This window comes from Mesoplodon mirus (assembly GCF_964341445.2).
Source record: "Mesoplodon mirus genome assembly, chromosome: 4".
Taxonomy (NCBI): domain Eukaryota; kingdom Metazoa; phylum Chordata; class Mammalia; order Artiodactyla; family Ziphiidae; genus Mesoplodon; species Mesoplodon mirus.
The window spans coordinates 32,756,154-32,777,658 of record NC_138979.1 but is presented as its reverse complement, the minus strand read 5'-3'; the positions used below and the strand labels follow the sequence as shown (position 1 = coordinate 32,777,658).

General features: G+C 45.1%; 1 protein-coding gene and 1 pseudogene across 2 annotated transcripts in view; one reads left to right on the top strand and one right to left on the bottom strand.

Moving 5' to 3' along the window:
- Nucleotides 1-4,588: 4,588 nt before the first annotated feature.
- Nucleotides 4,589-5,765, top strand: LOC309802237 (frizzled-3-like; annotated as a pseudogene). Its single transcript has one exon. The product of its transcript is annotated as a frizzled-3-like (transcript).
- A 6,468-nt stretch (nt 5,766-12,233) lies between these two features.
- MINAR1 (membrane integral NOTCH2 associated receptor 1) overlaps nt 12,234-21,505 on the bottom strand; it is a 36,317-nt gene continuing 27,045 nt past the window's right edge. The window contains exons 3-4 of the mRNA XM_082618995.1: nt 17,744-17,998; nt 12,234-12,504 (exon numbers count right to left, since the gene is read on the bottom strand). Coding sequence (XP_082475121.1) covers nt 12,307-12,504; nt 17,744-17,998 — 453 coding nt within the window. The 3' untranslated portion in view covers nt 12,234-12,306. The remainder of the gene's footprint in view (nt 12,505-17,743; nt 17,999-21,505) is intronic.

Genomic DNA, 21,505 nt, shown 5'->3' with positions numbered 1-21,505 from the left:
AGAGATCCCCTTGTGCTGGGCCCAGCTCTCGCCTGCAGCTGCCCTGTGGTCCACATCCTCCTCCTGCTGAGTCCTCCCTCCTCCCTCCTCCCTCCTCCAGTCAGCTGATCCTATGGGCACTTCCCCGTAAACCCTGCAAACAAATCTCTGTCCCATCGTCTGACTCCTGGAGACCGTAACCCAAGACACCTTCCTGAAACTAAAATCTTAGCCTTGAAATACAGAGAAAACTATGTAAACAACAATGTGAAAGTGCTTTGTAGATTTTGTCATGCTGTCTTTATGTAAAGGACCATTATAGTTACTACATGTATCATTTTTTCAAATTTGTCTTACGCTAGTTTTTATTACAAATAGAGAATGTTCCAGCTAATTTACAGAAGTTTAGCCTCAGGAATTTGTAAGTTCACTGAGCATTCCAACCCCACATTAATAACATGCTTTCTAAAGTAAGCACCCTTTCTTTTTTTTTTTTTTTTTTTTTTTGCAGTACGCGGGCCTCTCACTGTTGTGGCCTCTCCCGCTGTGGAGCACAGGCTCCAGACGCACAGGCTCAGCGGCCATGGCTCACGGGCCTAGCTGCTCCGTGGCATGTGGGATCTCCCCAGACCGGGGCACGAACCCATGTCCCCTGCATCGGCAGGCGGACTCCCAACCACTGCGCCACCAGGGAAGCCCAGCACCCTTTCTTTTAAAAGCAGCAACTCGTGTGATTTTTCACTTTTGATGCAAATATGAAGAAATACTCTATTCATTCTTTTCACAAATATTCATTGAAGTCCTCTGGGCTTAGCACTGTTGTGGGTGCCGAAAATGCAGCGTTTATGGAGATTCCATTCTAGTATGAAAAATAAATAATTATGTCTGCATAATGACAAGTTCTGCAATGAACTAAGATAAGTGATGTGCATAGACAGTGACTTCTAGGAGTTGAGACACTCCTTGATCTTGTATAAAACACAGGTCTCAGGAGCATGATGGACTGAACCTCCAGAACTGGGCTAGGATGGCAAATGCTACATTGCTCCTGTGGGTCACATGAGAGTTTCTTTTTACAGTTCTATAGGTATTTATTGCATGCCTACCCTATGTCAGTGGTGGTATTGAAAAGGCTTGAACTTCCAAACAAAGCAGCAACAACAGTGATGGGTGGGTACCCTAGGGAATAGCCCTTGACCTAGTTGGTAGAAGAAGATAGTCTTCTCTGGTGGGTGATAGTCCTCATCCACCGGAGAAGGTGGGTGAGATCAGTGATTCTCACACTTGAGCATGAATTAGAATCACCTGGAGGACTGGTCAAATCACAGAATACTGGACCTCCATCCTTACCCTTACCTCTGAGGTTTTCTCTTGCAGTAGATCTGGGGTGGGGCCTGAGAATTTGCATATCTATCATGCTCCTATGCTAATTAGCATTGTGTTTGTTATTATTATTTTTTTTAAAATAACCACTGCCCTTTGCTACCAGACTCCTCCCTCCTTAGGTTTTCCTCAATCAAGAAGTCGATTTTTCCACCCCATTAAAATCAGGCTGGGCCTGTGACTTGACCTGGCAATGAAATGTAAATGCAGGGATGGTGTGTCACTTTGGAGCAGAAACCCTAAGAGCCACTATGTACTCCTGCCATCTTTCTCTTCCCCTCTGTCAGGAGACAGGTATATCCCAAATATGGGGCTGCTCATTCAGCCTGGGTCCTGTAATGAAGAAGAACTGAAATCCAGCGGCACTGATTCATGATGAACGTGCAACACAGGACATAAACAAACCTTTGTTGTTATAGGCAACCGAGGTTTGGGGATTGCTTGTTAGTGCAGCATATGATGGTCTAAACTGACTGATACAGAAGACTTCCTAGAGAACATGATAGTGAGTAGAGTTTTCAAGGTGCATTGTCCAGGCAGAGAAGAGGTGTTTGAGACGGCAGGCAGGCTATGTGGGGTATCTAGTGCATAAAATACTTCAGGATAGAAAGCGATGGGAGAGGTAGGCAGGAGCCAAACCACTGAACCTCGCAGGTCAAATTTCATCCTCTAGAGACCAGATGACAAAAACCTCAAATGGAACATGCCCCAAATAGAGCCTTAGATACCATTCCCTCTCCCCAAGCTGTTCTTTCTAAAGTCTTCTCCAATAAATTAAACAGTACCAACACTTACCCTGTTCCTCAAGCCAAAAATCCAAAAGTCAACCCTGATCAACTTGTGTCATTCTCTCACTCCTCATCAGCAAGTCTGGTTGGCTGCATCTACAAACACAAGCTCAGTCCTTTCTAAATCCACTGCCACGGGCTTCCCTGGTGGCGCAGTGGTTGAGAGTCTGCCTGCCGATGGAGGGGACACGGGTTCATGCCCCAGACTGGGAAGATCCCACATGCTGCGGAGCGGCTGCACCCGTGAGCCATGGCCGCTGGGCCTGCGCGTCTGGAGCCTGTGCTCCGCAATGGGAGAGGCCACAACAATGAGAGGCCCGCGTACTGCCAAAAAAAAAAAAAAAAAAAAAAGCCAGAGTTTAATTCCACTGCCTCTCCCTGGTCCAGCCACCAGCATCTCCCCCTGGAATCACTGCAACTATCTCCTCTCCTTGTTTCCAGCCTTGCTTCCTTGTGGTCCATTCTCCACATTGCAGCCAGAGCGAGCTCCTAAAAGTATAAATCAGATGATGGATTAAGTCATCTCCCTGTTTGCAATCTTCCAGAAGCTTCCCATTACATTGAAAATAAAACCGAACATCCTTATGGTGGCTGATAAGTCCCTACAGAACCTAGCCTCTGCCTACGTCACCAATTTCTCCTCATACCAAATCCCTTGTCCAGTTCACTAAGTTCAAGCTACCCTGGCCTTCCTTCGCACTGCAAGTTCCCTCTGTCAGAAATGCTCATCTTCAGTTCTCCATGTGCCATATCCTCGGGGGAGCCTTCCCTGGCTACCCTAACTCAAGCAGTACCTCTGCTCCTAAGGTGAAAATCTTTCTTCATTACGCCTATTGCTGTTTGAAATTATTTTATATATTTGCAAGTGATTGCTATCTGCACATTCATTAGAATAGAAGTTCCAAGACATCAGGTCTAAGACTTTCATGAATTCATTTGTTCACACATCCACTCAACAAATATTTATTAAGCATGTAGTATGTACAAGACATTTTCCCTTCTGGGGACAATATTTCAGCCATGAGCCACTGCCTTGGCACATTCAAGTTGCTTAAGAAATATCAGTTGACTAAATAAATAAATGAATAAACCGAAGGGTAAAAAAAAGATTGGATCAGAAAGAAGTATATAGGTCACATATACATTGCTAATGAGAAAACTGAACTTTAATAATAAAACAACAAAATGCTAATTTAGACTGCCTGAGACATCCAGATCAAACAGCATTGGTCCCAGAGAAAATGAGCTAGGAAAGGCTCCCTCATTGGGACTTCTGAAAGTATACAAGAATCATTAAAATGGAGAACATGACTGTGCATGACCAGCATGAAAATACCATGCACATGTTCTTCTATTAGCAGGATAACTACTCAGTAACTTATTAGGAATAATTTATTAAGCGCTTTCCTTGACAAAGGAAAGGAAACTGTACTGTAATTAGCCACACTCGTACTACTGATTCCTAACAATAATTTTATGCCCAGGATGTAATGAACCTTTCGGGAATTTCAAAAACTGCTACAAGTTGAAGTCAATTTTGAGACAGCAAAGCAACAGTGTTTGTGTGGGTTGAAATGCGGTGGCTGGTTCCAGCCAGGAACTCCAAAGTTTTCCTGATTTCGGATACGGGTATATTTTCACATAACATACTATCACTTCTGTGTGAAGTCATAAGTACCTCCTCCCTCTTCTTTTCATTACAAGGAGTAGTGAAGACATAAACCAATTCCAGGTACAGCAAAATCTCAATAATTCAGGCTCACCCTGGAGAAAGCCAAGGGCAGCTATGGCCAAGCCTGAATTCTAAAGGAAGGAAGTGGTGTATGCTTTTTAAAAAGGTACATCCAATATTAACCAAGTATTGACTTTGCTAGTACCTGGAGGGAGGACTCTAAATTAATGTCGGATTAAAATGACTTACAATGGCATATTGCAATTGATTTGTCCTCTTAGGGAGAATAAACATTGTCTTCTACAAGATTAGTTATATTGGTCCGTGCGTGCTTGCCAGCGGTCCTCGTTCTCTCCATGAACCTGAGGGAGCCGCGGCCACCCCCGGCCGGCACTGCAGGCCCCCAGGAGCCTGGCCCCGAGGTGTGAAATATTTCAGTCAAAGGAAGAAATAGCTCTTCTCCTAAGATGGAATCTGTTGTTTGGGAATGTGGTTGATCAACTTGATATGTTGGCCAAGTGGTGCCCTATGTAATAAACTGAAAAGACGAGGCAAGATGATGTCATTTTCCCATATTGTGAAACCAAAAACAAATGCCTTGTGTGAGACCAAGCTAACAAACCTCTGACGGTGCAAAGAGTATTTCTGTTTGAAGAACTTAACAGTAAGATAGAAGTACTTTCAAGCTGAGGCCTGCAAGTGTATAAAGATCTAAAATACATGTTGAGTAGGCCTGATCATCTGAATCCCATTCAGTCGAGGAAGCATGGCTGTGAGTTGGATCGTCTTCATTCTGTGGCCCTCGACTATGTTTGTGGGGCATATAGGTGGGCACAGTTTGTTTTCTTGTGAACCTATTACCTTCAGGATGTGCCAAGATTTGTCTTATAATACAACCTTCATGCCTAATCTCCTGAACGTTATGACCAACAGACAGCAGCTTTAGCAATGAAGCCATTCCACCCTATGGTGAATTTGGATTGTTCTCGGGATTTCCAGGCATTTGTGCACTCTATGCTCCTATTTGTATGGCATACGGACATGTCACACTTCCCTGCCCTAGGCTCTGTCAGAGGACTTACAGAGAGTGTTTGAGGCTCATGGAGATGTTTGGTATTCCTTGGCCTGAAGATATGGAATTCAGTAGGTTCCCAGATTGTGATGAGCTGTATCCTCGACTTGTGGATGTGAATTTAGCTGGAGATCCTACTGAAGGAGCCCCAGTGGCAGTGCAGAGGGACTATAGTTTTTGGTGTCCCCGAGAGTTGAAAATTGATCCTGATCTTGGCTATTCCTTTTCACACGTGTGTGACTGTTCACCTCCTTGTCCAAATATGTACTTTAGGAGAGAAAAACTTTCATTTGCTCTGTATTTCATAGGATTGATTTCAATCATTTGCCTCTCAGCCACATTATTTACTTTTTTAACTTTTTTGATTGATGTCACCAGATTCCATTATCCTGAAAGACCTATTCTATTTTATGCAGTCTGCTACATGATGGTATCATTAATTTTCTTTATTGTGTTTTTGCTTGAGGACCGAGTAGCCTGCAATGCATCTAGCCCTGCACAGTAAGGTTTCCACAGTGACACAAGGATCTCATAATAAAGCCTGTACCATGATTTTAATGGTACTCTATTTTTTTTTATTATGGCTGGCAGTGTTTGGTGGGTAATTCTTACCATGATGTGGTTCTTGGCAGCTGTGCCAAAGTGGGATAGTGAAGCTATTGAGAAGAAAGCATTGCTATTTCACGCCAGTGTGTGGGGCATCCCTGGAACTACAGCTATCTTCCTTTTAGTGATGAACAAAATTGAAAGTGACAATATCAAAAAAAGGATTACTTATATTGTTTTCTTAATTCATTTTTTCAGAATACTTAGGCAAAATTCAATCCAGGTCCAGTCCATCTGTATGCAAACTTTGGATTTGTGGGTCTGAATTACCATTTTATCATAAAACTAAAAAGCATTCTTATAACCAACATGGTATAGTCTCTCTAACGGTCTCCAAGATCTTGTCAGAGACCTCTTTCTGTGTTTAGGTGTCAAGATATTAATTGCTTTTTCCAATGTGCCGTGACTCATGTTTAGTCACTTTTCTTTAATGACTCAAGCTGGGAACTCAGTGACGTTTGTGAGTGGCAGGATGACACAAAAGAAGCCGGGTGAATTCTCTCTTCACCATCCTCCATGATATGATTTCACAAGCTCAGGCTTCTGCCCAAGTAACCTATCATTCATTTACTTCATGGCGAGGAATGCCTAACGTCTCAGGGTTGAAAAAATTATGTCAATGTTGTGCTTACACAAGAACAGATGACAGGACAAATGGAGCAGAATAAAAAGTCCAGAAAACCATATTTACTTTCAACAGACTAATGTCAAAGGGGGAAAGATGAACTTTCTAATAAATAGCACCAATCAATGGATATACAAATGGGGAAGAAACATATCTTAACCCCCTACCTCATACCAGGTATAAATATCAATTCCAAAAAGAGTACATTATTTTTTAATATATTTATTTATTTATGTTTGGCTGTGTTGGGTCTTTGTTGCTGCGCGGGGGTTTTCTCTAGCTGTGGCGAGTGGGGGCTGCTCTTCGTTGCAGTACGTGGGCTTCTCATTGCGGTGGCTTCTCTTGTTGCAGAGCACGGGCTCTAGGCATGTGGGCTTCAGTAGTTGTGGCTCGTGGGCTCTAGAGCGCAGGCTCAGTAGTTGTGGCGCACGGGCTTAGTTGCCTGTGGCATGTGGGATCTTCCCGGACCAGAACTCGAACCCGTGTCCCCTGCATTGGCAGGCAGATTCTCAACCACGGTGCCAGGGAAGGCCCCCCCAAGAAGAGTACATTATTAATAATGCCGATAATTTGCTGCAACATGGATGGACCTAGAGACTGTCATACAGAAGAGAGAAGAGATTCTCTCTCTCTGAAGTCAGACAGAGAAAGAGAAACATCGTATATCGCTTACATGTGGAATCTAAAAAGAAATGATGCAAATGAACTGACAAAACAGACTCACAGACTTAAAGAATGAACTTATGGTTACCAGCAGGGAAAGGTGGGGGGAAGGCATAGGGAGTGTGGGATTGACATGTACACACTGCTGTATTTAAAATGAATAACCAGGCTTCCCTGGTGGCGCAGTGGTTGAGAGTCTGCCTGCCGATGCAGGGAACACGGGTTCGTGCCCCGGTCCGGGAAGATCCCACATGCCGCGGAGCAGCTGGGCCCGTGAGCCATGGCCACTGAGCCTGTGAGTCCAGAGCCTGTGCTCCACATTGGGAGAGGCCACAACAGTGAGAGGCCCACTTACTGCAAAAAATAAAAAATAAAAATAAAAATAAATAAAATGGATAACCAACAAGGACTTACTGTATAGCACAGGGATCTCTGCTCAATACTAACAACCTAAATGGAAAAAATTTTGAAAAAGAATAGATACATGTATATGTATAACCAAATCACTTTGCTGTACACCTAAAACTAACATAACATTATTAATCAACTATACTCCAATATAAAATAAAAGGTTAAAAATATTAAAAAATAATTTTAAAAAAGGAGCACAGATCTAACCATGAAAAATAAAACAATAAAGCTTCTTAAAGTATACAGCATTTTCATGACATTGGAGTCTGCATAGATTTCTCAAACAGGACTCAAATTGCCAATCATAAGAAGAAAATGATACATTTTTATGTTAAAATAGAGAACTTCCATTGATCAAAAAGACTCCGTTAAAGAGTAGAAAATGCAGCTCACAGAATGGAAAATCGTATTTATAATGTATATCTGACAAATAACTCATTTCCAGAATTTGTAGAGAATGTCTACAAATCAATAAGAAAAAGACAAAAACCTAATAGAAACTGGCAAAAATGTGGACAGGCACTCCACAAAACATGAGATCTAAATGGTCAATAAACATACAAAAAGGTAGCAAGTCTTATTAGTGACCAGAAAAACACAAATTAAATACACAATGAGATACCACTACACACCGAGCAGAATGGCTCAGATGAGAGACAGACAGTATCAATTGTTTAGTAGGACGTAGAGCAAGTGGAATTCCCATATACTCTGCTGATGGGGCTGTAGGTTGGTAGAACCATGTTCAAACACTTTTTGGCAGTGTCTACTAAAGCAAAACATAAGCACATCTCGTGATCCAGCAGTTTTACTCCTAGGTATACCCGTTACAGAAATGCACATACAAGCATATTCCTAGCCCCAAACTGGAAGCTACCCAAATGTCCATCAACAGTGGAATGAACAAATAAATCGTGCTATATTCACAATCAGGGCAACGAGAGTGAGAAAACTACAACCACACACCACAGCATGGATGTTTTTCACAACATCATGTTGAGTGATACAGAAGAGTACAGACCGCATGAAACGCATTCACACAAAGCTTTAAAACAGGCAAAACTAACATGTGCCTTTAGAAGTCAGGACAGTTCTTCTTTGCAAGGTTTTCGCTGGAAGGGGGCTTGAGGGAGGTTTTTGGGGTGGTTGAATGTTCTGGTTTTTCATCTGGGTGCTGATTACATGGATGTGTTCAATTTGTGAAAAAGCATCGAGTTGGACGCTTATGATCTGTGCGTGAAACTGACAGCTTATAATTCATGCATAGAATAAAACCTCACGGCATGCTATTTTATCATTTTTCAGTTTATTTTCGATTATATTTGGAGAGGCAGATTTTACATGATAGCTTCAAACCAACCATTATACATTAACCAAATTTTACACAAGCCATTTGAAAAAAGATCTAAAAATGTGCTTAGTTATTGGTATTATATAACAATGATCAAGCACCAAGAGTGTGCTGAGAGCTTTTCAGAACAAACATAGAAAAGACGAGTCCCTGCCTTCATGGATACCCATTCCTTTAGAGTCTTGCGCATAAAACTTCACCTAATATTTCACACCCCTTTACTCATAAGGCATAAATAAGGAAGTTTGTTGCATTTCTCATTGTTACTTAATAAATATTTAATACACTTTTCCCCAAGTATACCAACTATTACTAATATTTTTGCCTTTAAATACAAATTTCCGAAGTACAATACACAGTATACTCTGATTTGGTATTCACACAGTTGACCACAATATTCTTGCAGGTTGGTTATAATATGAAGCATGTTGAATTTCAACATTCACACATTTTTATACCACTTAACAGAATCATTTACTATTGGCAGAGCTTTTTTTGTTAAGAAAAATGAGGTGCCATTGCTGTTAGATTGATAAACTGTAAACAAAAACAGCACTGCCTTGATTCCAATAAGGGTGTCAGAACTTATGGCACATTCAGAACAGTGAATTTTAGCACATCTATCAAGCTAGCCTTGCAGATACCAACCACATAGCTACATGCCCTAAAATACTAACAATTTATGATCAGCTAGTAATGGGTGATATATGTATGATTTGCTTGACTGTATTTTCCGTTTAAAGGAGAGGATACTGGCGTAAAATATCTGAAAACTGTGAGCTGGGCTGGGAAATTTTTTTGCTTCTCTGCAAGGCTGTGTTCCAAGCAAATTCAGAATGAAAAAGAGGATGAAATGATTCCAACTTTAATCATTGGCTAAAGAGATCTAATTTCAGAACAATCCCTTAATGACATCTGATTGTTCGTTTTTTTTAATGCAAGAGAAATGAAGTGAATTTTGATAGTGTAGTGATTTTCGGTTTCGGCCCAAGAAGTCATACTTCATGTGAAAATGCCAGAGAGCGAGGTAGAAGCTGCGCCCACTACAAAAGTCAGGCCAGTCCCTATGTCACCTCCAGGGAGCTCACAGCAGCAGGAGATGAGAGGCAGGTTTTAGAGGGATGGGTAGATGCTTCCTTCCCGACCAGACTCTGGTCTTGACCCTTTCTGCAAATAGGATGAAGGAGCTGGAGTGAGTCTGGGGTCCAGGGAAAGAAGGTGTAACAAGCTTGGGATCAATGGAGAGAAAGGACCCGACTGTGAACTTCACCTTATCTAGATTCCAAGACCCCAAGCATCCATCAGGATTCAAGCCATGGATATTCCCTTTCCAGAGGAAACCACCTTGCCTTTGGGCCACCACTGTGTGGTTTCCCAGGGGTATTATCAGGTCTGGATGTTTCCATTACATGGCAATGACGCTGAGCTGAATTTTAAAGTTACACTGGACTTAGAGCAAGACTAAATTTCTTTCACAACCTCTCCAGATATGAAAAGAGTAGAAGAAAATTCTAAAGAGTCCCTTCTCTTCTATGTGTGGGGTGGGGCTTATAATCATGCCCTCTCTACGGAGCTAGGCACATGGCCTCAACAGGGCCCATTAGGAATAGATTCACCCAAGGGCAGTGGCAATAGTGGTTTGGTCCATCCACCATGATCCTACCTGGCAAAGGAAGGAGTCCGAATGGGATTTGACAAATTTTTTTTATCCTGGGTAACTGCATCTCCACTTCTCTGCCAATCATAGAGCAAGAGATTGGGAACAACCTATCTCTGCTGCTCTCGTGGCTTAACCTGTGATCAAGGTGACAGTGGCAGGACTGGGATGTGTTCTAGAGCCATACTCGTTGGGAGGAGAGCTGGGATGGCGACACCCAACTCCCGAGGGTATTAATCTAGAATCCCTTTTGGGGTGAAAGAAACAACCTTATTGAATGTGCCCAACCCAAAACAGAGCACCAAAAGACTAAAATTCTGACAGTAGACAGTAATATATATGTTTTTTCATTTTCAATTATAAATCCTCAGTTTTCCATACTAAGGCTTAAATTGCAGTCACCTAGCTGAAAATCTGTACATAAACATGAGACTAGAAATAGACGACGTGAAGACCTCTAAAAACAAAGGTTCACTACAAATGAAAGCATCCATCCCTTATTTATTAACAACATGAAATGTTCTGACTACCCTTTACAGTGAACAATAGGATTAGACCCAGCAAGCTAAGCATTATTTGGAAGTTTTTAGGATGGAGGCTGAACGCCTATTGCTTTAAAATCTGAGATGCTTCCCATAACTCTCTTTCAGGAGTGTATTATATCATCCAGAGTGATGATTCTTACCACCAGCATATATTTATAATCCACCTTGTTCTCAGAAGAATTAAGGTAGCTAGTTTCTATCAATCGTTTTTCTTTAACCTGTAACAAGACATTAGGATCAAATGCCGAAAAGGATTCTTTCCGTCCAATTATGTCAAAGCACCATTCAACAGGTGGAAACTGAGATCAAATTCTAATGAAATTACAACGGCTTCCTTACACTGGAGAAACCTTGCTCTCAAGTTATTTAACAGAGATGACAATAAACCAAACTTAGGTATTTAGATAGACATTATAGATAGATAGATAAATGGTTAAATAGATCATTTTTTTTTTTGCACAGCTGACAAGTATTCAAAACTCTGGAGTAGGTGTTGGGGTAGTTGAGAATATCTCACAGCCTTTATCATATTATTGACAAGCTTTCAAAAATTGTTTAAAGCCATTGGAAATGGTTGGTATTAGTGGTGCACGGAAACCATGGTTTATAGTTAGAATGTCAAAGTTCAGCCATTGTCTCTACTCTTCAAGGCACAAGGACAAGTTCCAAATTCTTCAACTCATGTGTGAAAAGCAGAGCAACGGGTACCACCAGGAGACAGAAGATTAAGGAGAGGAACCACACACCAAAGCAAGAATGGGAGATCCTTTGGGATGCCATGACTTTCAGATATTGATCGTACATCGTTAGCAAGCAACTCTCCCACACCTTGAGGTGGGTACAGGAAGGTCTCCTGGCCTGAACACCTTGGCCTATTAAGCAGAGAGCACAATTCACGCCATGCCTGATTTGGCAGTCCAGCACCCTCCTACCCGGGGCACCAGGAAGAAGGTCCAGAACGTTTCCATGAAGATCTGCAATGAAGATCGTAATGATGACAGAAGGGCAAGAATGAGAAGTCGGTAGCCCTTGATAAAAGTCAGCAGAGAAGTAACCCCCTTTATGGATACATACCCTGTTTCTTTGCCTGTGATGGTCTAAGTACATTAAGGGAAAGAGAACCCATGCTTTTTTTTTTATTCTCATCTTGCTATCTCCCTTAGCTTCCCTAAAAAAAAGGCATGGGTGAACCATCTCCTCTCTAACATATTCCCCGCCATGAAATTTCAACAAAATGGAAAGAATCCAACCAATTAATCTTCCTCTTTTTTTTTGCTTGGAATTCAGTTTGTATCTACTGGTAGTCCATTACATTCTTTTGGTAGGAAAAGATATTGCACTTCTTAAAATTTATCCATGTAATTAAGTCAAAGCTAATAGGTAGGTAGATATCTCTCTAGAATGTATACTTTCTGAAGACCATCATCAGTATTTGCAGAAAAGCCTCCATGATTTCTATTTCAACAAACTGTGGCCCCACTGGCACGTGATTTTAAACTACAAAGGGAGACGTCGGTGGTCATGAGCCGTAGGCAACACTGCATGTCCAGCGGCTCATGACTTCATTGTGCAGATGGGCACGACGATGACCAGAATGACTGTGCACGTGGCTGCAGCGATCAGAGCAGCGATCTTGCAGACCTTGGCTCGTCTGAACTCGGCTTCTTTCCTTTTCAGTAATGAGTCGTAGCCTGGAGTATAAATATCTTCCATCCAGTATTCTAAGTTGTTTGGGTTTAAAGATTCTTGAGTCTAAAAGTGAAGAGAAGATGTTAGAAATATGGTGAATATGTGCAACAGGTTCAAGACGTTCTGACTATCATCACCCCTGAAGCATCTCAGAGCTGTCTGCAGCTTGCAGGGGAGATGACCGAGGAGTCCAGCGCTGCCCACCAGCCCCTCCTGAGGTGGACCACCAAGGACTCAGGCTCCCGCACATCCCAGATTGTACTTGCCCCTCTCCTACTACAAAAGTCATGATGGTGGACTTCCCTGGTGGTGCAGTGGATAAGATTCTGTGCTCCCAATGCAGGGGGCCAAGGTTCGATCCCTGGTCAGGGAACTAGATCCCATATGCATGTCACAACTAAGAGTTTGTATGCCACAACTAAGGAGCCCATGTGCTGCAACTAAGGAGCCCGCCTGCCACAACTAACACTCAGTGCAACTAAATAAATAAATATTTTAAAAAAACAGGTCACAATGGTCTTGACACAGGAAAACCCAGGGATTTCCTGGGAGCAAGCAAAATAGGGCCGAGAAACAAGACTCTACCCCTCAAGGGCGTAAGGCCAAGAACAGGCTGGCCCTGCTGCATGGGAAGCAGGGAAAGTCGCTGAAAAATATTCTCCACTAACGGTCCCTAAGAACAGAGGTGTCTAAAGCAAGGCTACTGTATTACGCTGATTTGGTTCCCAGTTCTTCAGTAAAGCCTCTACTGAAAAATGAAAGGCACCTCCCAGATAAGCAGTTCAAACAAAACATAAAATATTTCCATTTCAAACATCTGTCAGGCCACTGCTCACAGGCCAGGTCTACAGACCAGTGGCAGGCCACCCCCATGCCAGGTGCAGGGTCCCCAGTGGTAGAGACCCCCACCCACTGACATTTGTCTCCCAGCCTCCCTGAGATTAATGCCTGTCTGCAGGAGAAATATTATATTTAACCTGTTATCACCCAGGAATCCCATTCCCCATGGATGGCTCTAATCTCTTTCCATAAAGAAAGGCAGTGTTCTCATTTTACGGCAAACATTTAATAATGTGACTGACACATAAAAGCAGCAACACATTGCAATTCCAAGTGAGGTCGTCTAAATCTTTGAAACACAAGCAAAATATCCATTTTGAAGATTTTCTCAGATTGTTTAACACTCATAAAGATGGGCATGTTACAAATCACACACACACACACACACACACACACACACAGGATTACAAAACAAATGCTTCCAAAACTTAAAAAGAAACCAACTCAGTTGTACTATGTTATTGGAATATTGATTACTCTAACGCATATTAGTCATTCTCCACCTGTCCTTTCAGAACCATTCTCTGTTCTTTTCTGCCTTGCTCTGTGCCCCCAGGAGACCAGCCAATATGGACACATCCCAGGTGGATTCAGTCAGTGGGGTACAGTTCCCCCTGCTCCCTCCCTGATGGGCTACAATTCTATCAGGTACCTGCTCTCACAGCTGTGGGTCTTGGTGGGTTTCAGAAACAGCTCTCTTTCCTTGGCCTTCAGATCCAAGGGCAGCAACAGCCTCTCACTCATGCTGGTCCCTGGGCGCTTCACGGGCTCTAAACCCTGCCTACACCGCCGCCAAGAGTCCTCTCCTTCCCACTCCCATCATCTGTGAGTATGCCATCTGCTTCCTGCTGGGATGCTGATGACCCACATGCTGTGGACTCCTCTGGCTGCCTTATTGCTCTCCTGTTTTGTTTTTTGTTTGTTTGTTTGTTTTTTGGCCATGCGGCACGCAGGATCTTAGTTCCCTGACCAGGGATAGAACCCGGGCCCCCTGCATTGGGAGCACGGAGTCTTACCCACTGGACCGCCAGGGAAGTCCCTGCTCTCCTGTTTCTAATGGCCTTCCAGTACAGGGGCCAGCAGGCTCCAGCCCATGGGCCAGATACAGCCCAGCACCTGCCTTGGTACAGCCTACCAGTTAAGAACGGTTCTCACATTTTTAAATCATTGAAAAAAAGTAAAAGGAAAACAATAGTCATTGGTATGTGAAAATCATATGAAATCAAATCTCTGTGTCCCAAAATAATATTTTGTCGAAACACAGCCATATCCAGTCATTTACAAGTTGCCCATGGCTGCTCGAGACAATTATTGGTGGAGTTGAGCAGTTGTGATGGAGACTGTAAGGCCTGCAAAGTCTTAAAGCAGTTACTCTCTGGCCCTTTAGAGAAGAGTGTGCCAATATTCTAGAATATTCTGTACAATGTTGCATAATGAAAAGAGAATGGGACTTCGGGGTCCCTGAAATCCTCCCAGGTCCCCTTCCTCACGGAGGCACAATGTTCAAAGACTTTTCCAATTATTCATGTTATCTGGAAGGGCAGGGAGGAGTGGCAGGCAATGCTGGCCATTGCGAGGACCCACACCATGAGACACAGGACGTGCTCCATGATGGAAAAGTCCTTAAAATGCAGGATTGTCTGTTCAGACTTTGCAAGAAACTCCTACTCCAGCACTTCTGCTAAGTCCCAGAAGCCACGGTCTCCCTGAGTTGCCCAGGGCACTTCTGCTACTGCCCAGCTCTGGCTGTTAGGACAAGTGTCCTTATGCTTGGGCTGCAGCTCTTTCCCCAACACAGCTCTGTCCTCCATGGGCACTTGGGGTCGGTCTGTTTCCCTGGACATGAAAGCTCTTCAGCAATTTAATGGGTACCCTAGAGGGGAGAGAGGGAGCCAAGGTGGGCATGTTAAGCTGGGGACTGGTCTACAGGGCTGGACGGGTTTGGGTGGAAGGCTGAAGGAGCAGCTCTCCCTGCTCTGGCACTTCGGAGACAGGCTCTGACCAGGGAGGCTGAAACACCACCTCTTCTTCCCAATATTCCCAAGGTGGGCCAAAGAGATAAACAGTGTGTAAACGACACATCAGATTTTGTCTTATTCCCTCCAGCTCAGACAGAAGGCAACTGGCTTCCTTTCATGGGTAGCTATGCTTCAGGGGCTGGGATTCATCCTGTGAAGTAAATTATTTTTAATTACTTTTTCCAATAACCGCAAGCTCTCATGACACCCAGTGGGACACAGGGGGCATCCTCGGTTGTTAATTACTCCTGCTGAGCACTGGAAATGGAAACGGGGCCTGTACCTTTGCTGCACCCTCAAGTGGCCATTGGTGGCAAATTTACATCTTGATGCCATGAGGCCCCAAGAAGATGGTCCAGATGCAGAAGCTGCCCTAAGACAGTACCTGGGTCTCTGCAAAGCGATGAAAACAAGTAGGGTGGTGCCTTTCTGCCTTCATCGAGCTCCTGATACCTGTTCGGTTTTGCTGCAAACACCCTCGAAAGGCTACTGAACTCTTTCCTGTCTTATATTTTTTTGTGAGACTAGATACACAGAGACTAGATCCTTTGCATTTTTAAGTGATGTCACCTAAAGCTCTCTAATCTAAAGATCTTTTATTTTTTATAATTTTGCCTTTACGCTCCTAAAAATTGACACTTTAAAATTGCATGTATCTGTAGGAGCGAAATCTCCCAGACTCTGCCTCCAAAACTTTAAAAAGATGTTTCTCAGTCTATGGCTCATTCAGCTAATCTGCTCCTGTCAAGGTCATCCCATGATACTGGTGAAACATTGATTATTCCACCAGGTGAGCCATTCACACCTCTGGGCCTTTTCTGACTCACCTGCAGCTCGTGGCATCCAATACCCACAGGTTGCAGTGTGGTAGCCACAGGAGAGCACTGGGACCCTCCTGCAGGAGAAGCAAATCCTATCTAGACTGCTTGCCAGCAGGATGGTGACAGGAGAGGACGTGGCCTGAAGGGTCAAGTGGCGTGCAGCTGGCATGGGGACAAAACATGCAGGAGGTGACAGGGGCCAGGAGTACCTCTGAGGTGGTCCTGATGTCACCACCCACTTGACTCTCAAGATCTGGCCAGAGATGTCCCTTCCCATAATTGCTGTCATTTAGGGCCCAACATAAACAAATGTCACTGCAGTCATTTGTGTGACATGAAGCTCCACTATACTGTCATCAATAGAAAAATGACATGGTGGAAAGGTAACATAGGAGGAAGTACAGGAGTCTTATGGCCGGAGAGCCCATTATGAATTTAGACCTGTCAGACCTGCAGCAAGTTCTTGTGCTTCTTGGGGCCTCGAGTTCCTCATTTATAAACTTGAGAAGAATATCATCAGCCCCGCCTGCAGGCCACTGTGCCTTGCGCGGGAGACCGTGATAAAAAGCCCCATGCAGAGTTGATCGATTTCAGCATCATTTCATCAGCGCCAAAGTGCCTTTTCGGTGACTTCTTAACGCCAGGTACTTTAAATACATTATTTTCATTTCTGACAGTGACTCTGAAAGTTAGACATTATTATGGACATTTAACAGGTGAGGGAACCAAAGCTCAAACAGGTGAACATTCCAGGCCACACAGCAAAGGAACCCTGGCTTAGAACCCACACTGCAGGAAAACACATTTCTTTTCTCGCCACTGCACTGCACCTCATGCGGCCCTCTTGGCTTTAGAGAGAGGTCATTTCAGGGGAGACCTTGCCATACCACCCCCCCACTGGCATCTCTCCAACTGCCCTTTAAGTGGTGTGGACCTGCTGGGACCCGTACGTGAGTGGTGGCGTTGGGATGATAGCCTCGCTGCCCACAAAGCTAGCTGGCAGGTGGGGACAGGGTACTTCCTGTATTCCCGAGGTGATGCAGACACACAGATAGATGCAGTGTGGATGGAACCAGGTGGAACTGCCCACCACAATGAAAGTGGCCAAAACCCAGCCTTGCCTGTGGTTGAACAGAAAACATGCCCTCCAGCCACAACTGTATTCACAGAGCTTCCGGGGATGGCGCTTACCTGGGACTGCTCCGTATAGAAACATAATCCATAGCTCGGCTCCCACAAATATGCTTTTATCCCACGTGCTACATGTGGAAGGAGAAATCAGCTTGTGTTTCATTAAACAGTTGGGCTGAGGTCTTGTGAGCAAATACGAGAATCTGCACTTGGTATGGAGTCTTAAACGCATCGTTAGCAAATCGGATGGCCAAAGTCGATCAATCAATCAAGCAAGCATTCCCACCGCTACGTGTTTACGAAGCAATAAGCAAAATAGCAATCTCCTTGCGAAAAATCTCTGCTCTACGATGTATGCAGGTTCAGAATTCCATGGTGGGGCCCCAGGGAGCTGAAGGTGAGGGAGGGGGCTGGTTAGGGCATCCGCTATCCATTCCTGCATCCGCCAGGGCGTGGCTGGGCTCCCCCCACCCGGGGCAGTGAGAGGCTCACCTGCAGGTCCAGGGCTGTCAGCTTGCCCTTCTCACCCGCGTTGCGAGCATACTCCTCGATGGTCCAGGAAGGCGGGCCCCGCTTCACCTCCGCCAGCTCCGTCAGCCGCATGTCTGTGTACAGAGGGTTGTTCTTCATGTGGGCCTTGAGGGAGGTGGGGTAGGGGTGAGGGCTGAACACCTGCTCCACCAGGAAGCCGTCTTTGGGCTGCTTGGGCAGTCGGTGCTGCGGGGGGATGTCATACTGCCTGTCTGCCTGCAGAGGGGCACAGAGGAGTCCAGAGAGCGACACAGATGCCGTCAGAGAGCCCACAGTGCCAGTGGGCAGACACCAGCTTTTCATCACTGGGCTCTGCCAGGGTAGCAACATGCAGTTATTCACGAGCACATAGAAAGAATATCTGGACTGGGAGAAATTTACTAGGAAAAGCTTATGACATTGATAATACTCAAACGACCCAACATTTCTATGCCAGGAAGAGATGATTTTATCTAACCCTCATACCATGACTACTATTATTAACACACATTGTTCAGGTAAGGAGATGGAGCCCAGAAAGACTCAGTAATTTACCCCAGGGTGTACAGCTGCCAACGGGAGGAGCTGGCATTTAAATCTATCATCTGGCTTCAGAGAAGCTTTGCTTAACCACCGCATAGTACTTCCCCCTCTTTTTTTCTTTTTTTTGCCACACCACACGGCATGCGGGATCTTAGTTCCCCGACCAGGAACCGAACCTGCGTCCCCTGCAATGGAAGCACAGAGTCTTAACCACTGGACTGCCAGGGAAGTCACTGCCCCCTCTTTCTCTTACCAATTTCTACCTGGTACTGAGGAGTGAAAGATATGGGGTCCTTCCCCCTCGGAGCTGGCTGAAACCACTGATGCCACACTGCTTCTCTGGATGAAAGAAGCCAAGCCAGAAAGCACGTGGTTGGGAGCCTCTAGTGATTTTCAGAGACCTCTGCGTGGCCTTCAAGACAAGGGAACAGTCTGGACCACAGTTTGGAGGCAGGAAGGTGCCCAACACAGCTGGCATCACTTACGTTCTCAGTCCTTGAGTTCCGCCCGAAAAAGGGGGTTCTGTTCTCCATGAGCCCTGTTATAACTGGAGTCTTCTGGTACTTTCTACTTCTAACTTGAGGCCCTCAGATCTCCACATAGATGTCACTTCCTCCAGAAGTACTCCCTGACCAAGACCGGGTCAGCGCCCATCTACGTGCCCGCTTCAGACTGTGTACAGAGCCCGCGGCCAGCACTGTCCCACTGAACTGTAACTGCCTGTTTGTCTGTCTGTCTCCTCCGCTGGACTGTGAGTTCCCCGAAGGCAGGGGACAATAGTGAGCACCTTTTAATCGCCCGCTCAGCAAAATCATACCAGAGAAGGCACTCCAATCTTTGTTAAAGGGATGGATCCCAACACCATGGAGTCGTGCCCATGAAGCAGAGAGCCAGAAGAGCTGTGGGTGTGAGCAACAGACAAAGAAAAAGGAAAAATAAGAACATGAGTGAGGGAGAGTGTGGATAAGCAAGAGGGGGAGAATGGGCTCAGGTGTCAGGAAAGGGAGAGTTTATGTGTGAGCACCTGATGAGATAATGTGTGTGAGTGGGAGTGTGCGTATCCTACACGTGGACGGGGTCCAGGAGCACACTCCCAGCTACCAGCAAACTAGACCCATCAGCTCTTGCTCAAATACAGTGTAACTCTGAGCCCTTCCAAACCATTAAGACCGCTGATGCTGCTACAGAGAAAGCAGGATAAACTTGGCCAAATCCAAATAAGAAAGTGAGGTGTCCTCTTATTTTCTAGCTCATCAAACCCAAGTATCTTCTAAAAGGTGTCCCTGATTTTATTCATTCAGCTCATCACCACTACCGAACACTCAGAGGGCTCCCACGGCATGCAGGGCCCGTGCCGAGCTGGGGGCAGGGCAGGTGCCAATAATAACACCAAGGCATCATAACTGCAATTAACCGAGGGCTGACCGTGTGTGTCTCCTGTTGTGCTCGGGGCTGAACACGCGATATCCCATTTCAGCTTCTCGAGAACATCGGCAAGGCTATAACATTATAATCCCCACTGTGGATGCGGAAACTCAGCTTAGAGAGATTAAGGAACTGGCCCAATGTCACACAGCCAGGAAGTGGAGAGCCAGGATTTGAATTTGTTCTCGCTTCTGAGATGGAAAGTTACCCGCTGCCCACGCTTGCCTCCCTGCTCCTACCATGGAGGCGTTTGCGTTCTAACATGGCAGTCGGTATGTATACCTAAGATACTTTTAAAATAAAGGTTGGTATCTACTCTGTCGGAACAAAGAGGATGAAAGGCAGGAGATCAGAGACAAGCAATAATCTTGGGAGGCTTTCAGAGGCTTATGAATTAAGAGGTCTTGAGGGAAACTGGGTCTAGATCAGCACCGAGGAGGTGGACAGGACACTTCTTTTCTTTTTTGATGTGGACCATTTTTAAACTCCTTATTGAATTTGTTATAATATTGCTCCTGTTTTATGTTTTGATTTTTTGGCCATGAGGCATGTGGGATCTTAGCTCCCCGACCTGGTATCAAACCCACACCCCCTGCATTGGAAGGTGAAGTCTTAGCCATTGGACTGCCAAGGAAGTCCCTGGACAGGAAACTCTTGATGGAGGAATCACGTGAGTAAAGGTTCGACAGTGGGATGGGGCCTGGCCATCCCAGATGCTTCATCAGTACTTGCTGAATGAGTGACTGAGTGAATGAGGGTGGCACTTTTGAGGAAAACCAGGTAGACGTATCAAGGTGGAGAAGGGCCCAGTCCGGGTGAACTGGAGCCCTCCTGTTGGGGAGAAGGACATGACATGTCCAGGGTTTGAGTGGCCGGGCTGAGTGGTTTGAAACTTTTTGCTGAGCAAAGGGGAGTCAAGGAGGAGTTGGGAACAGGAGACACTGTTGAGCTTTAGGAAAGGGAGCATAGCAGTGGTGGATGGGATGAGATGGAAGTGGCGGCAGAGGCGGGAGGGGGTGATGAGCACGAGAGACCAGTTACAAATGTGCCCCCAAAGCCCATGTGGGAGGTGGTAGGAGCCTGGACTTGGGGGAGGGAGGGTGGATTTAAGCAGAAAGAAACATCACAGAAGATAAATCCACAGGCTCGAGTAGCCCAACTGGATGTGAGAGAGCCAACGAGGGAAGTCAGAGATGAGAGACGCCCCTTCAGTTTGGGGAATGGCTAGAATGGCGACCCCAGAATGGGTACAGGGAGAGGGAAGCCTGGCTTTGAAGGAACAGAAAATCTAGCTGGGACCTGCAGATTTCAGCCCACGGCAGACATCTCGGGGAGCTGGCCTTCAGCAGTTAGAGATTTGGGAGCAAAGTTCAGAAGGGCCCCAGGGTTGGTCCCCACCATGGCCGGCATCAGCCCAAGGATGGTGAGAGCCACACATCGGGAGGGAGAAATGAGGTCACAGAAGGAGGCCAAATGAAGACCAATCACCCCAAACACTAGCAGCTTTGAGCTGTGCATTTCAAGGGATTTTTCTCAAGCTTATTTCTGTTGGTTTCTGGGGGCTTTGACATTTTATTGGTTGGACGCATGGCTAGTTCAGTTTAACTTGATATAGCTATAGAAGTGCCAAGCCACTGGAGTGCTCTAAATGGCCATTTTCAATGCTACCTAAGACCCAGGGCTCCAGGAACCTGGCCAGACTCTGGCAGCTAATTGACACGACAGCAGTGCCAGAGGAGAAGACCCACAGCTGGGCATCTCGTCGGAGTGTCAGCA